Here is a 16800-nt window from a genome sequence, read left to right on the forward strand (position 1 = left end):
GACCCATCCTTCATATCCAGGGAAAAGGAGGACGCATTTGTGCGCCGCATTTCAAGCAGCCTTCGAATTGGGACAGCCTTTGTTGCCTGGCTGTGACATTATCGGCTTTCAAAGCGGCCTCCGAAGGATGGGGCCTATGAATTGGGACACAGCTAACGAGAGGATGGAGAACAAGTGGGAACAAAGCTGACATAAGACAAGGACACTCAAAGTAAAACAGGAAGCCAGAGACATTTGCAAAGACACAAACTCAGAGACACAGACTTGACACTGAGACATGACTGACTGGATATGCAACATGGAACAAAAGGAAGACACTGTGACCAAAACTAGGAGCTAGAACTATAAAGATAATATAAACAGAAAACCACCAAGAAAAGCAAAGCCATGAATAACAAATAATCAAGGAATATAACTTAAACACAAAACACTGGGTCACAGAACCAGTACCATAACACTGTGGGTATTAAAGGTACTGTGCTGCACTGGCTCGAATCATATCTAACAGACTCCAGTTTGTTCATGTAGATAGGGAGTCCTCTTTCAACACAAAGGTTAATTATGGAGTTCCACAGGGTGCAGCCCTAAAAGCCTTAGAAATATGGTGTCTATCTAGTCCTTCAATGCACACATTCAACAAATATGTAAGACTGCTCTCTTTCATTTTCGCAATATCTCCAAAATTAGAAGCATCCTGTTTCACAGTAATGTTGAAATATGTGTTCATGCATGTTGTGATAAAGTAAAGTCTGAGGGCTGTGACACCAAAACACAAAGTGCAAAACAACTGCGGCTCAGTAGGAAGTGTTTCTGCAACCTCCTACCATCAGAGGCTAGAAACAAAAAATACGAACCTGCAGTATTTTCGATCTTCCACTGGTGTCCTGACACAAGACTTCACAGCAGTGTCAAACATTCTGTTGGAGACCTCAGTCTGGTTAACTATCTGTCCCATTATGATACAATGAGAAAAACAGAGTGAAATGTGGTTCAAAGCTGGATCACACGCAGAATTTTTTCTCAGGAACTTTGATGTTAACAACGCAGAAAAAGAAATGAGGAACTCACAGTGAGTTCCTTCTTTTAACATCTGACTTTATACTCAAGTCTGGTCTGCGTTTTTTCCTCACAAGTTTTCCACCATCTATCCTCCTCTGTCTCGCTCTCTGTTTTCATTAGTGTCTCACTACATTTCCATCTCTATCCACAATCACTCTAACCTGCTGAAAATTCTTTCCACCTTTATGTCTCTGCGCAGCCAATCAATACAAGTCCTTTTGTCTTTCCTTAATGTCCAGCCTCACATACAACTCACTAGTCTTTTTCTTTGTCACGTCTGCCTTTGTATGCATAGCCTCCCAGCACTCCTGTATACTTTTCTCCTTGTGTTTTTTAAATCTTTGTCCAGAGGAAATATCAAACTCCTGCTTGGCAGTTTCCCTCAGCACTACAGCTGTATATTATCAGTCATCTTTTGTTGAAGCGTGTTCACTACACTACACTTAATCCAGCTTACTGCAGAATTTCTCTTTTTTCTAACTGAAATCCAGCCTGTGGGGAAAACTCACTGACAACACTCATCATCACAGCTTCAATATCCAGCTTTAATTTCATGATTCTTTCTTGCACTCTCTTCACCTCCACAACACTGTTTATATACTCTTTCTTGAATATATAACCCCTACTTCATTTTACTTCCTATCTACATCATGGTAGAGCAGATTGAAACAATGTTTTCAAGTGAACAAGTATTTAAATGACACAAGACATGAAGCCCTATTATAACATTAAAAACACATTATCCTGGGTTAAGCTCAGCCAGCAGTCCATGCAGATCAGCTGAAGCTCGTCTAAACATGCTGCTGCAGAGAATTAAGAGGAAGCAGCAGTGAACTGTTAAAATGGTCAATATTAGCCAGTCATGTAGCCTCAGCACGTGTATGCAGTTCTTACATGTACATGTATACAGAAGTTTGCAGCTCTTTAGAAGATGTGTCAAGTCTGGTCTGCGTTTTTTTTTTTTTTTTTTTTTTTGCTGCTTCTTTCAGTCAATGCAGCCCATGAACATGCAGCATGTCCTTTGCAGAAAGGTAAAATAGAAATTAAGAGAAACTGTGTAAACTTGGGGTGGAACCCTCCATGCCTTGTCTTGATGTCAGTGGCTTCTATCTCCTCCTTTGGGGAGCTTATCATCCCACCAGGGTATCTGAAGAAGACGTTGCTAGTCTTGTTACAGATCTGGTTAGGGTGTTCAAGCCTATGTAGAACAGCAATGGGGAGAGAGCGTCTACTTGCTAAATCCTGCACCTAATGGTAGCTTGTGCAATTGGCTTGAAGTTGGCTTCTAGTGCCAACTCCTTTTCTGGTGTGCTCCACTCATGTATTGAGTCATGTGCTTGTTCATCTTGGCCCCTATAATGCCTGACAGGAGCTTCCACATTGTGCTGAGGAAGGTTGTTGGTTGGTAGTTGAATGGGATCCATCCCTTCTAGAGTCCTGGGATCAGGACTGTCTGGCCATCTCTTAGCCATTCTGAGTTCATCTCATCCATTAGCAGCTTGTTCATTTGTACAGCTAGCTTCTTTAGCAGGACCTTGTGCTTCAATTTTTCATGTTCGACTGACTCACAAACACGTGAGCAAGAGGAACATGATCTGACTGACAAGGGCAAATTTTACTACTGTATGGTTGCATTACTTACATCGATGGCATATTTGACTTCCAGCTTCTTGAGGTCGCAGCTGGTCTTATCAGATAGTATAAGGCAGGCAACTAAAACCAATTTCATGTGAACAACAAGAGCAATAGTGTTAGTGGCAGGACATCGGTCACAGAGTGACATTCGTACTTTGGTCATCACAATTTTCTCATACAGCCCTTCCTAAAATGATGCAAAAAATACTGTGATGCATCAGTCTGTGTGTGAAAGGATGTGAATTGCTCCACATGGGTGTTTATTGTAATACTATACATATTATTACAGTATAATAATACTGTATTAAAACTAAAAGTATTTCACTAATGTTGTATTAGAGTGACTTTCAACATTTTGAATTTGACAGTTTGTAGTTTTGATGTTTGATGTCTAATAGTGACCAACATAAAGTGATAAAATGTGTTCAACCACAGTGAGGAAATATTGTAATAAAACATTTTAATAATGAGTAAATGAGGCTTGATTTTGACCACATTGTGGGCTTCATTAAAAGTAAACATGATTTTTTAAAAATGCTTCCAGGACAGATGCCCCTATACTTACCTCTAAGCTCATTCAAACTTTAGTGTATGATAATTACTGATATGCAGATAATAGAGTTGGATGTCTCGAGACCAGTTACGTGTTGTTGGTCTTGTCTTGGTCTCGACAGACTTTGGTCTTGGTCTTGTCTTGGTCTCGCTGTCTCGGTCTTGCTGTCTCAGATCCACATAGTGGTCGGGAGATTTGGAGTCAACAGTATTCATGACACACAACGTAACGTTCGATAATGTGTCATGCGCAAACGCATCAGCTCTAAGAGCCGTGCGTAGAGAGTGCTTTGTAGTGAATCAGTGGAGTCGACTCCCATTGAGCGAGAGCCGGCTCCTCACTTAATTTCCTTTCGCTGCTCAGCTCACACACAGTGGCTCAGCTATGCTCCAATCCCTCCATATTGTGGGCAATCACATGCGAGGATATAGGATATATCATTATGTGAAAAACAGAGAGGGTGAGAGACGCGACAGTCAAGTGGTGCGTGCGTCTGTCCTCTCAGCAAGTGAGTGAGACAGTAGACAGCGGTGAGGAGGGCTGTGCGAAAGCAAAAACACATAAATATGCCTGACACCCGTAAACGTAGCAGCATCTGGCTGCAGTTTAAAGACTTTTTTGTCTCAGTCTCGGTCTCGTCTCGGTCTTTGTCTGGGTCTGGACTCGGTCTGTCTTGGTCTTGGTTTAGGAGGTCTTGACTACAAGTCTAGCAGATAACATGTCCAACTGATGTGTTTGTATCTCAGGAATTTTACTGAATCTTTCGATCTTTTAGCTGCTTCCTTTAGGAGTGCAAATCATCTGCCTCCTTCTCACCTTATCTCTAGCATCCTCCTCTCTCACACCCAAACTCTACATGTCTTTGTTCACTACATGCATGAATCTTCTCTGTGGTCTTCTCCCTTTCCTCCTGCCTTATGGCTCTTTTGTCCAGTATATCCACTAGTACCCTTACTTCATTCTTTTTAGTTCTCACAAGTTTTCCACCATCTATCCTCCTCTGTCTCGCTCTCTCTTTCATTAGTGTCTCACTACATTTCCATCTCTATCCACAATCACTCTAACCTGCTGAAAATTCTTTCCAGCTTTATGTCTCTGCGCAGCCAATCAATACAAGTCCTTTTGTCTTTCCTTAATGTCCAGCCTCACATACAACTCACTAGTCTTTTTCTTTGTCACGTCTGCCTTTGTATGCATAGCCTCCCAGCACTCCTGTATACTTTTCTCCTTGTGTTTTTTAAATCTTTGTCCAGAGGAAATATCAAACTCCTGCTTGGCAGTTTCCCTCAGCACTACAGCTGTATATTGTCAGTCATCTTTTGTTGAAGCGTGTTCACTACACTACACTTAATCCAGCTTACTGCAGAATTTCTCTTTTTTCTAACTGAAATCCAGCCTGTGGGGAAAACTCACTGACAACACTCATCATCACAGCTTCAATATCCAGCTTTAATTTCATGATTCTTTCTTGCACTCTCTTCACCTCCACAACACTGTTTATATACTCTTTCTTGAATATATAACCCCTACTTCATTTTACTTCCTATCTACATCATGGTAGAGCAGATTGAAACAATGTTTTCAAGTGAACAAGTATTTAAATGACACAAGACATGAAGCCCTATTTTAACATTAAAACACATTATCCTGAGTTAAGCTCAGCCAGCAGTCCATGCAGATCAGCTGAAGCTGATCTAAACATGCTGCTGCAGAGAATTAAGGGGAAGCGGCAGTGAACTGTTAAAATGGTCAATATTAGCCAGTCATGTAGCCTCAGCACGTGTATGCAGTTCTTACATGTACATGTATACAGAAGTTTGCAGCTCTTTAGAAGATGTGTTGTGAAACTTTGTGTATGCACAGCAGAAGCATCATGGCACATTTCACAAATTGGATGTGATTGTATGGGCTCAAATTGTGGCCATAAATATTTTGTACTTGTAAATCAAATGTGTAGTTGTGGACTGAGTTTTGTTACCTTGTAAACCAAAATATCTGAAAATGTTTGTGCAATGATATATGAGAATTTGTGTGTGTGTAAAAAAATATTTACACAAGTTACACGTTTTTTGTTAAGGTCTGGTTACAGATACAAAGCAAAAAACTACGTGTTAAACTCTGCACTTGTGTGTGAGTTGCATAAAGTGCCCCTCTGACAGCCAAACCCATCTGTTCTCTGATTGGATTTTTACATTTGTGAGAGACATGACATTGACCAATCAGCTGAAAGGAAGAAAAATCGTGTCAAAATTCGTACTCGTATGTTAAAACGCACATACAAGTGAGGGAACTTGTGTGTGTGAATTTTACACATAGTTTTTTGCTTTCTATCTGTAACCAGAACTTAACAGAAAATGTGTAACTTGTGTAAATATTTTTACACAATGTTTTCTTCTTCTTTTTTACACACACACACACACAAATTCTCACCTATATGTAGCCTGGGACCCGCACAGGACACAATTGCTGGGGTTCTTAATGTGCAGTCTTTTACTGTTGGTGAAGACAGAATAAGCAAAAATGTCTTTTTTCCCCTTTATTTTTATCCAACAACAACCATATGGACTTGTACTGAACTTTGACAGCATGAGAGGAAAAAAGATCCATATGAAGAATAGAGGAAATTAAATTAAATACAAAGGACAAAATACGGCAGTGGCCTCTGACTGTAAAGAACTAAATACAAAGAGCTTAATTACACCAGGTTCCTTTAAAAAGTGTGGAAATGTTACATGCATTTTATATAAACACTTATATTCCACAGCGATATCTCAGCTCACTCGGGATATTGGAGCACACTGATGATCTTGCAACTTATCCCCTACAAGCAGAAAATGGCCGCCTTGCGCTGCACATGAGGTCCTTTGCATAATTTCAAAAGTACATCATCTTGTTAAAATACTGACCAGAATCAGAAATACTTTATTAATCCCAAAGGAAATTAGGGTTACAGCAGGCAGCACGCTAATGGCAAATGCGCACTTACAAAGGAACCTTCTGACCAACTTTACACAAACATCACATTGGGAAGACATGTCAGAGAGGTAGGCTGATAGGAAAAAAACAACGAAAATACATAACAGGAGGTGAGAGGAGGAGAAAAAAAAACTCCACTCAGACTGAGCTCCTAATGGGAGAACAGTTTGATAACAGAAAAAACACCTCAGCATAAAAAGCACATGACTATCAATACAGCATAGAAACACAAGACAAGCAACAAGGCCGGGTAAAGGGTGAGAGAGAGCCGGTGTAGACAGCACATCCGGTCCTGCAGCATGTCTGAGCTGGTCCAGTCGACCGCCATCTTCCCCGGGAGGGCACAAGCATTGAAGGCGTTTGGAAAGGGAGGGGGGATCAGTGTGTGCATATCAGTGTATGTGTGTGTGTGTGTGTCCAGAGTTCAGCTGAGACAGTGTCCTTTGCCCTGCCAGGCTAAGTAAACAGTCTTCCAGCCAACCCAGGTGGCCTTGCGTAGGATAGGAAGGACAGTCTATTATCAGGGTGTTTTTGTTTAGCTCCAGCCTTGAGATCACAGCTGTTGCTGGAGTGGTATCCGCATGAAGTGATGGTGGTTTTACTTTAGTGCGAACAACTCATGTGAATTTCAAAGCTGTTCTAACAGTCCAACACTGGTCTCTCAATCTCCTGTTGGAGAGCCGTGAGCTTCTCCATGATGTTATCAAACTTACGCTCCGTGATGTTGTCCTTCTTATGCTCAAAGAGCAGATACTGAGAACTCACAACCGCAGTGAGCTTCTCCAAGATGTGATCAAGTTTCGCTCAGAGGTCGTATTCTGAGTGTTCACAGCAGCCGTAAGCTTCTCCAAGATCTTATGCGTGCTGTGCTCAATGAGCCCATTTAGAGAATTCACCACCCGTCCCATCGATTCAATCCCAGCCTTGTGGGGTTTTGAACAGCTGATTCCGCTTTCTTTAATCTTCGATAAGCCAGGGCCAAGCCAGCTCCGATCAGCAAGAACCCTGTTACCATGGTTCCAAATAGGTTGATATCTTCAACACTCAGGCTCACCCGAACCCAGACTTCTCGTTGAGAAAAGGGTGTGAATTGCATTCAGGGACCAGTTGATCAAATCCATAATTCCTCTTTAGGTTTGTGAGAGAGTGTTCCAGGGAAAAGTAATACAAAAAAACACACTAGACAAGGACACAAGAGGCTAAGCAGGTAAGATAAGGGATCATGTGATCAACGATGCTCCGTGTCAGCTGTTTTACTGAGCCATGAGCTCCATGAAGAGAGTCCAGTGATTCCACTAGATGGATCCTTCCAGCGTGACCTCCAGGATCCAGACCTGCACACACACTCAGACTGCCGGGATTTAGGATCGCATCACTCAAGGAGCGTGTGTGTGTGTGTGTGTGTGTGTGTGTGTGGTTTGAAGGCGTGACCTCCTCATTAAGAGAAGTAAGAAGTTCCTGGTTTGAAGTAAAGAAGAAGAGAGGCAGCATTAAACCATCAGAGCTCTGAGATGAAACACACTTTGCTCTGCTTCATCTTCCTCAGTGAGTAAATTCTCTTCTTATTTCTGTCACTTTCTCTCTTCTAACTTTTATTTGTCTCCATTTTATTTTCATTTATAATTCGTTTTGCGACTCACTTCTTCATTTCTTTGTTCTCTCTGATAATTATTGGTTTCTGTGGTTAAACATAGTGTGAAGTTTGGATATGAGTGGAATTTAAATGTTTCCACAAATTTTTTTTTGCACTTTACAAAATATTTTTAGTTTCCCAACAGTTTGATCCCCAGAAATTTCTACTTTTTTCTTGTACATGGAATCTATAATCAAATGCTTTTCGTCTACTCTTCTATGAGAGACAAACTTATAATAGTAGAGCTGATGAAACAAACACTGTGTTTCATTTCTTCTTTTAATGAGCTGAAGAGCAACAAAGTGAGAACTGGATGTTTAGCAGCGCGACTAAAATGTTCATTTCACATACAAATATGGAAATAGCTGCTGCTGCTGCTGGTGATGATGATGATGTCATCAAAGATAAAAAAAAAAAAAGTCAAATTTCATTTTTGTATCTTTTTCACAACCTTAAACTCTGAATCTTCCACATAAGATGCTTTGTGTTCGTGTATAAAACAGGAAGTTTGCTGTTTGCAAATAAAACCAGAAAAATGAAGTTAACTGAACTTCTGTCATCAGTTCAAATTAATAATCATCTGTCACATTTAATCTATAGTAAGATTGTAACTAAAGATTGTTCATCCTTTCAGCAGCACTTCAGGATGGAAACACTGGTTTGGTCAAAGCACAAACTCTCCCTCACAGAGCAGAGGAAGGAGGAAACATCACAGTTAAATGCAGCTTTTATTTCTCTGGAAGCAGGAAACTCTTCTGTAAGGAAAAATGTGAAGATGGAAACATTCTTGTTGAAACATCTGATGATGCAGCTCAGAACGGCAGATACAGCATTAAATATGAAAACAAAGGTGTTACCTCATATGATATTATGTATGTGAGCATCACACAGCTGAAACAGTCTGACTCAGGACGGTACAGGTGCTCCTTGGAGAGAGTCTTGTTGACAGATGGAAACGATGATTTTGAGCTGATTGTCACAGAAGGTGAGTTTCTGCTAACAGTCGTGTTTGTCTTTGAAGGTGTGACAGAAGCTTCACGTCTCAAAAGCAGCTACTTTTCCTTCAAATCACCTACAGATGTTATATTTATCTGAAACATCAAGTTTCATCAGTTCTGCTGTCAAACAGCCCATAACCACGTCAGTCACATGCAGATATATACAGTGGGGCAAAAAAGTATTTAGTCAGCCACCGATTGTGCAAGTTCCCCCACCTAAAATGATGACAGAGGTCAGTAATTTGCACCAGAGGTACACTTCAACTGTGAGAGACAGAATGTGAAAAAAATAAAATAAAATAAAATCCATGAATCCACATGGTAGGATTTGTAAAGAATTTATTCGTAAATCAGGGTGGAAAATAAGTATTTGGTCAATAACAAAAATACAACTCAATACTTTGTAACATAACCTTTGTTGGCAATAACAGAGGTCAAACGTTTACTATAGGTCTTTACCAGGTTTGCACACACAGTAGCTGGTATTTTGGCCCATTCCTCCATGCAGATCTTCTCGAGAGCAGTGATGTTTTGGGGCTGTCGCCGAGCAACACGGACTTTCAACTGCCGCCACAGATTTTCTATGGGGTTGAGGTCTGGAGACTGGCTAGGCCACTCCAGGACTTTCAAATGCTTCTTACGGAGCCACTCCTTTGTTGCCCGGGCGGTGTGTTTTGGATCATTGTCATGTTGGAAGACCCAGCCTCGTTTCATCTTCAAAGTTCTCACTGATGGAAGGAGGTTTTGGCTCAAAATCTCACGATACATGGCCCCATTCATTCTGTCCTTAACACGGATCAGTCGTCCTGTCCCCTTGGCAGAAAAACAGCCCCATAGCATGATGTTTCCACCCTCATGCTTCACAGTAGGTATGGTGTTCTTGGGATGCAACTCAGTATTCTTCTTCCTCCAAACACGACGAGTTGAGTTTATACCAAAAAGTTCTACTTTGGTTTCATCTGACCACATGACATTCTCCCAATCCTCTGCTGTATCATCCATGTGCTCTCTGGCAAACTTCAGACGGGCCTGGACATGCACTGGCTTCAGCAGCGGAACACGTCTGGCACTGCGGGATTTGATTCCCTGCCGTTGTAGTGTGTTACTGATGGTGACCTTTGTTACTTTGGTCCCAGCTCTCTGCAGGTCATTCACCAGGTCCCCCCGTGTGGTTCTGGGATCTTTGCTCACCGTTCTCATGATCATTTTGACCCCACGGGATGAGATCTTGCGTGGAGCCCCAGATCAAGGGAGATTATCAGTGGTCTTGTATGTCTTCCATTTTCTGATGATTGCTCCCACAGTTGATTTTTTCACACCAAGCTGCTTGCCTATTGTAGATTCACTCTTCCCAGTCTGGTGCAGGTCTACAATACTTTTCCTGGTGTCCTTCGAAAGCTCTTTGGTCTTGGCCATGGCGGAGTTTGGAGTCTGACTGTTTGAGGCTGTGGACAGGTGTCTTTTATACAGATGATGAGTTCAAACAGGTGCCATTCATACAGGTAACGAGTGGGGGACAGAAAAGCTTCTTACAGAAGACGTTACAGGTCTGTGAGAGCCAGAGATTTTCCTTGTTTGAGGTGACCAAATACTTATTTTCCACCCTAATTTACGAATAAATTCTTTACAAATCCTACCATGTGAATTCATGGATTTTTTTTTTTCACATTCTGTCTCTCACAGTTGAAGTGTACCTCTGGTGCAAATTACTGACCTCTGTCATCATTTTAAGTGGGGGAACTTGCACAATCGGTGGCTGACTAAATACTTTTTTGCCCCACTGTAAACTGCTTCAAGTGGTCTTATTATGACTCTTCAACACCAAACGGGACTCTGAGACCTTTTTCAGCTTCAGTGTTTCTCTCATCAGCCTCCACACCACCAACAGCACAGAGTTTAAGCTCAACTTCAGGAAGCTCCACACCTTCATCAGCCTCATCTGGAAGTTCAGGTACGTTATAGATTTTTATATGTATGCAGATTTATATGTGATCCATTAATGAGTGAACTATCTAGTAGTGACACACTGTGAGATGTGGAAGAAGAACATTTCTAAAATGTAAACTTCTTTCCTCGGTGTTGATGTACATGTAGAATGACAATAAATGGCTACTCTATTCTGAGTAAAAGATAAAAATGTGTTGAAATGAATTAAAGTAGAAAAATATTGGCATGATAGTAGAATTAAAGTCAAAACTGTCAAATGAATGTAACATGTGTTTGACTGAAAACTGATCATTGCAGTGACTTCAGTAAAAAGCACAACAGCTAAAGAAATAAGTTTCCACCACAGCAGCTGAGAGAGGACATGGCTGACTTCCTCACAGCAGCACTGCATGACATCTGTGCTAGATGACAGATACAGACTGTGATTAGTCGCTGTTTGGTTTCAGAGCGTTTTCACAAGTGTCAGTGTAACAGACACAGACAGAGGAAAGCATTGTGGGAGCTGTAGTTGTTACTGAGTGAAGCAGAATAGGGAGCTGCTCAAGTTTTAGCAGAAAGTACAACAGCAGGTACTCAATACAGAAAACTTGGTGAAAGTATAAATACTTTCTGTGCTTCATTAAATAATTTCATGCAGAAGGAAATTGATTTTTTCTGATTTGTTTTTCTGTCATGATTGATAAGCAGTTTGTCACATAAATGCCTGAGTAACTGTGTTCAGTCCAAAAACACATGTTATTCTGTATGTTTACTGCTAAATGAACCGGCTTTGCTCCACATGTTTACACTGCGAGTAAAAAACCTTTCTCTGTTAAACTCCTGCAGATGTGCTGATTTATGTGCGTCTTATTGTGGTCATTATCATCAGCGCCTTTTTAGCAACTTTGTTGATTTTCTACATGATGAAGAGGACAGCTAAACCCAAAGGTGAGGCTACAGGAAACACGCACGATGGTGTTTTTAACTCTTTAGTTGCCCTGGGTGTCCTGCTGTCTCTCCTACCACATTTTTTTGTACAGCTGACTCCCATCAGCAATTACAAGGCAGAGAAAGGTGAGCTCTGGTGCCAGAGAGCCATGTTGGTGGGTGCAGCTAGTGAGCTGTGTTTGGTGATTGTTTGCTCCTGCTCGGTGGAGAGGAGTGTTTGGTGACTAATCCTTTTTTTTAATCTACTTTTTCAGTTCACTGACTGATGCCTGACTTTTGGTTTGCTTCTTTAAATGGTGATAGCGGCTTAACCATGTCTTTTAGTTCAGTTACTAACAGAAGCATTAATAAACCTCTTTAGTTTAACCATTTTGCCTCCCTGTCTCCTTTTTTTGACCCAGACACTTTTTATCACTTTCCCTCATCCCCTGGACCTTTTTAGGGAAATATAACAAAGAGTCGTCCCATTAAACCCTTTAAAAACTTAAACATAGTAAAATTTAGAAATACATATCATAGGGAACTGGTTTCTGTCCAGAAAATATTAATGTCCTGACAACATAAGTAACACAAGGAAAATGACAATTAAAAGCCTGAAATGAGCTTCCAACTGTGGCTCAAATATTCTCAAATTCAGTCTGTCAGAACTTCTAAAATCATGCAGTCTGTTTACTGGGAAAATAACATTTTCGTCACATTATGAACACAAAATTCAAATAGAACACATAAATTACATCAAATGTTTAAACTGAGAACATGTACCATTTTCAGAAATGATGGCGCACCATGTAGCGTCCCCTCATCTTTTAACAACAGTCTGGAAACATCTGGAGACCGAGGGGACTGAGGAGACTAGCTGTTAGGAATGTCGTCCTGTTCTTGTCTGTTAGAGGTTTCGAGCTGCTCAGCAGTCCTGAGTCTTCTCTGTCATGTGTTTGGTTTAATGATGCTCCAAATATTTTGAGCTGGTCAAAGGTCTGGACTCCAGGCAGTGAAGCCAGGCTGGTGTAGTAGATACAGAATGCAGTTTAATATGGTGTTGATGAAATATACCTATATATAAGACCTTCCCTTAAAAAGACGTCTGGATGGGAGTACACCTTCCAGCATTGATGGTGCCTTTTCAGGTGTTGAAGCTTCCAATTCCACAGATACTGATGAACCCCCGTACCATCAGAGATGCAGGCTTTTGACCTGAGCACTGATAATAAACGGAACAGTCTTTCTCTTTAGTCCAGCAGATGCAACATCCAAGAGAATTTCAGCTTTTAATTGATCTCACTACAGAACAGTTTTCCACTTTGCTTCAGTCAATGAAAATTGATCTTTAGCTGAGAGAAGACTCCTTTACTTCTTTGAAACTTCACCTCTTTAAGATGCTCTTTTTATACCGAGTTACTGACCTGTTACGAAAGAGTTATTCTTCCAGCTGTTTGGGTTTAGCAATGCTTATTGTTCCAGCCTCCTGTTGCCCCCATGCAAACTTTTGTGAGGCATTTTTTCTGACATTAAATTCAAAATGAGCTACTGTGTTTCATGACATTATAAAAAAAAGCCTCATTTGATTGATTTTTTTTTTATTTTCTAATGAATAAAATATCAGTTTAAGAGGTTTGGGAATCATTGCATTGTTTTTATTTATATTTAACACATGTCCAACATTCTTGATATTATTTTTAAAAACTAAATTGAAAATAACATTGGCCGTCCGGCTGCGGTCTGGAGTGTGGAGCCTTCCTGCTGCTGCAGAGTCGGGGCGGTCTGCCTCTCCCCACCGCAGGGAAAAGGGAAACACCACCTGGGTCTTGGTGCAGTCCCCCCCTTCAGGGGCAAGGGTACCTAGACCCGGTTTGTAGAGTATGCTTGGGGAGTGTAATCGTGTGTACAACGTCTCTTTATGTCTGTCTCCACGTTGGTTGAGTGTGGAGTAAGTGCATATGAGAGCATGAGGGTGGGAATGGATGTTTGTATCTGTGTGGGCCTGTATGTCTGTGTCTATATGTCAGGTTGGGTGTCAGGCGCCACCTCTCTGGGGACATCTCAGGCCCTCCAAGGTTTGGAGGCCTATCTCCCCCTACCACCACTTCCCCTGCCAGTGGCGGACTCCCTCAGACATCGGTGCGTTGGTGGTTCTTTGTGTCCGGGGATGGGCATCCAGGTACACACCGGCTCACTCCTTGGCGGCCGCTTATCGGGGCCTGGAGCCTGGGGCTCGCTCGGGCCACTTCGGAGGTGGGGTGCCCCCGGCCTCTCGGCCTGGGGCTCGGTCACTCAGGCACAGCTGGCTGCCGGCGGAGCTCACGGGCGCGTCACTGCAACTCCCCCTGGCTTCTGCTCCGCGGCTGCTGAGTGAGCCCTCATCTGGGACTCTCCTCAGCTCTTTCCGGGACAGTGGCGCAGCTGCCCCTCTGTTGGTCTTCCTTGGTCTCTTGTGTTCTGGGGGCCTCTGGATGTCTGGAGTTTTGATCTCCTCCACACCTGCTTCATGCCCTGGAGGACGGGGCTGTGGCCCCCCCACACCCTCTAGCAGATTATTACATGAAGGAACCTTTTAAAAAACAAAAAACAAGCGCGTCCATGCTCACAGCTGTGCACACGGGTGATCACACCCACAAACTACACCCTTTTTGGCTCCTACCTCAAAGCACACTGTGTTCTGTTGATCTTATGTGCTGCACAATAATGTTTAACATTTAGTATTTACTGTCATATTCCCATATATCATTGTGATGTTGTTTATTCTATTACTCTTGTTCTCTTCTGCTTGCTTTCTTTTTTCTTTCTCAGCAGGTGATCCAGGTGATTGATATATGCATTTTTTTTTCTCTGCCCGTTCTGTTGGTTTTTGTCTTTTGCCCTTCTCCCCCGTCCCTCTTCTCAGCTGTTTCCCTTTCCCTCTTTCTTTCTCCCCTTCTTTCCCCCAGTCAAGTCTGTCCCGTATTCAGTAAGTGAAAATAAAATAAACAATAAAAGGTGAATCAAATGGACCATTACGGCAAGGCTGGGATGGTCAGTTTGGTAAAGTAAATCCATTGGGCATCTTTCTTTGCCTTTAGACAACAATTCTGATGGCAAAAGAGCCAAACGGGACAGGCCAAAAAAAAAAAGAAAAAAAAAAAGAAAAGAAAATAAGATTTAAAACAGAGTCTATCCAGTCTAATCAGTCTACCCTTCCCTCTTTGTCAACACCATCAGTTCTTCATTTGGGAATAAGAACAATGACTGGTTAAAAGAAATTGTCATTATTGATAGGCAGGCTCCTTTTTCTTTAGTATTAATCCCTCGTTGGTCCTCTTTGTCTGATCCTTTCAGATCTACAGATGTAGTTCTGCTGGTTAAAGACTGATGTTTATCTTCTGATCTGCATATTTTTCAGGACCTCCTGTGGAATCTGAGCGTGCTGACATCACACAGGTGAGTTTTAGGAACTGTGACACCTGAGCTTCATCACAGCTTGAGTTGTATCAATCAGCTGGTTTGTTCCTTCTGCAGGGCAACAACATATATATAGAGATCAGAGAGGGGGACAGACAGAGCAGTTCACCTCCTGCAGACGTGTCCTCAACAGATGCTGCACCAAAAACCTCCAACCAGATGGAGATGAAAACAATAGACCTCTACAGCCTCTCCACCTCTCCTCACAACAAAGTAAGTAAAACTGTGGTCTGATTTTAAGCTCTGAGGTCAGAAATTAGGATCTAGATCACAGTTTGTGCATTAAAGTAATTTATCATTGATAGATATTTTATGCGATTGCTAGTATTAATGCTTAAAAATGCTGCTTTTTAGTTTTTGTTTGTTTTTTTGCATTTAACATAAATTGCATTTTTTTTGGTTCATTCTTGTTTTATTAACAAGCTGATAGCAAATGTTTTTTAAGATTTCATACTTAAATATTTCTTGTACACATATTTTATCTTCTCTCAGAGTTTATCTGTATGAATTTTTATTCATTTACATCATATTTTGAGAGACTGAAGTTTGATTCCTTTAGGACTGAAGATGACATGAATGCAGTTGATTATACTGAAGTGGATTTCTCCCACTATCGTGCCACCAACAGCGCCCCCTGTGGTAATGCAATTTATGTTTGTACTTCGTCCCCAGGTACATGCCAGCTCTGCCGACCACACCGCAGATGCTTCACCTCCTCATATGTCCAAAAACATCAGTAGTGATGCTGCTGATGAAAGCTCGGTGGCTAACAGATGAACAGAATCCATACAACAGTATATTTTTCTGTTTATGACCATCTGTCTGTCAAACAATTACACTGAAAGTTGTTTTTATTACAGCTACTTTTAGTTTAGTTTAACAGATGGCATGATGGTATGACTGGCAGGCTGCTCCTGGAGCACGATCCTTAAATGTAGTCAGCAAAAAGGCTCCAGGTGGCTAACTTCATCTATTTTATTTTAGTGTGTATTTTACCAAACCAATGGAACTCAGATTAACTGCTGTGTCACCTGTTGCTGTTGTCATCAGTCAGACTGAAACAAACAATAAAAAGACAGAAAAAAATTCTAATGTAAAAATGTTTTTTAATACCTACACTTGTTAATATTTAACTTTTCAGCATAACAGCGCTGAAGTTTCAGTTGAGACTGGATGAAGGTCTGAAGTGTCTCCTTTTATTTGTTCTCTAAATAGTGTCAGAAACGTTGATGTAGCATAAATATGGAGAGAAGGTTTGCAAATGTGTACGATATGATCCACAACCGTAAAGTAAGATTTACAAGTGTACACAATGATTGGTGTGTAACTTTGAGGACTCACAAGTATGATTTGTTTAGTGCATGTTTTGTACAATCAGTGTACAAAACATGTACAGTGTTCCCTAGTTTATTATAGATGTAAATATTTTCTGTATAGATGTAAGGCTGTAAAACCCCTCACTACACACTTTATACACTTTTCTCAGACAGGCATGAACATTTTCACATTTTCTCTTGTTTATACACTCTCAAGGCTCAAACCTTCATAGAAAAATAAGGGGTGTGAGTGTGGGGACCGGTGATAAATGGGTCAGGAATGGAATGAAAAGGAAACCAGACAGAGGTGTTCAGTATGTA

General features: G+C 41.3%; 1 protein-coding gene across 1 annotated transcript; it reads left to right on the forward strand.

Moving 5' to 3' along the window:
- Nucleotides 1–10673: 10673 nt before the first annotated feature.
- Nucleotides 10674–16272, forward strand: LOC112436645 (uncharacterized). Its single transcript, XM_076878649.1, has 5 exons — nucleotides 10674–10805; nucleotides 11627–11728; nucleotides 15105–15142; nucleotides 15221–15376; nucleotides 15836–16272. The coding sequence occupies exons 2-5, from the start codon at nucleotides 11701–11703 to the stop codon at nucleotides 15938–15940; spliced, it is 327 nt and encodes a 108-aa protein (XP_076734764.1). The 5' UTR covers nucleotides 10674–10805; nucleotides 11627–11700; the 3' UTR covers nucleotides 15941–16272.
- Nucleotides 16273–16800: the final 528 nt, after the last annotated feature.

This window comes from Maylandia zebra, linkage group LG20, assembly GCF_041146795.1.
Source record: "Maylandia zebra isolate NMK-2024a linkage group LG20, Mzebra_GT3a, whole genome shotgun sequence".
NCBI classification, from domain to species: Eukaryota; Metazoa; Chordata; class Actinopteri; order Cichliformes; family Cichlidae; genus Maylandia; species Maylandia zebra.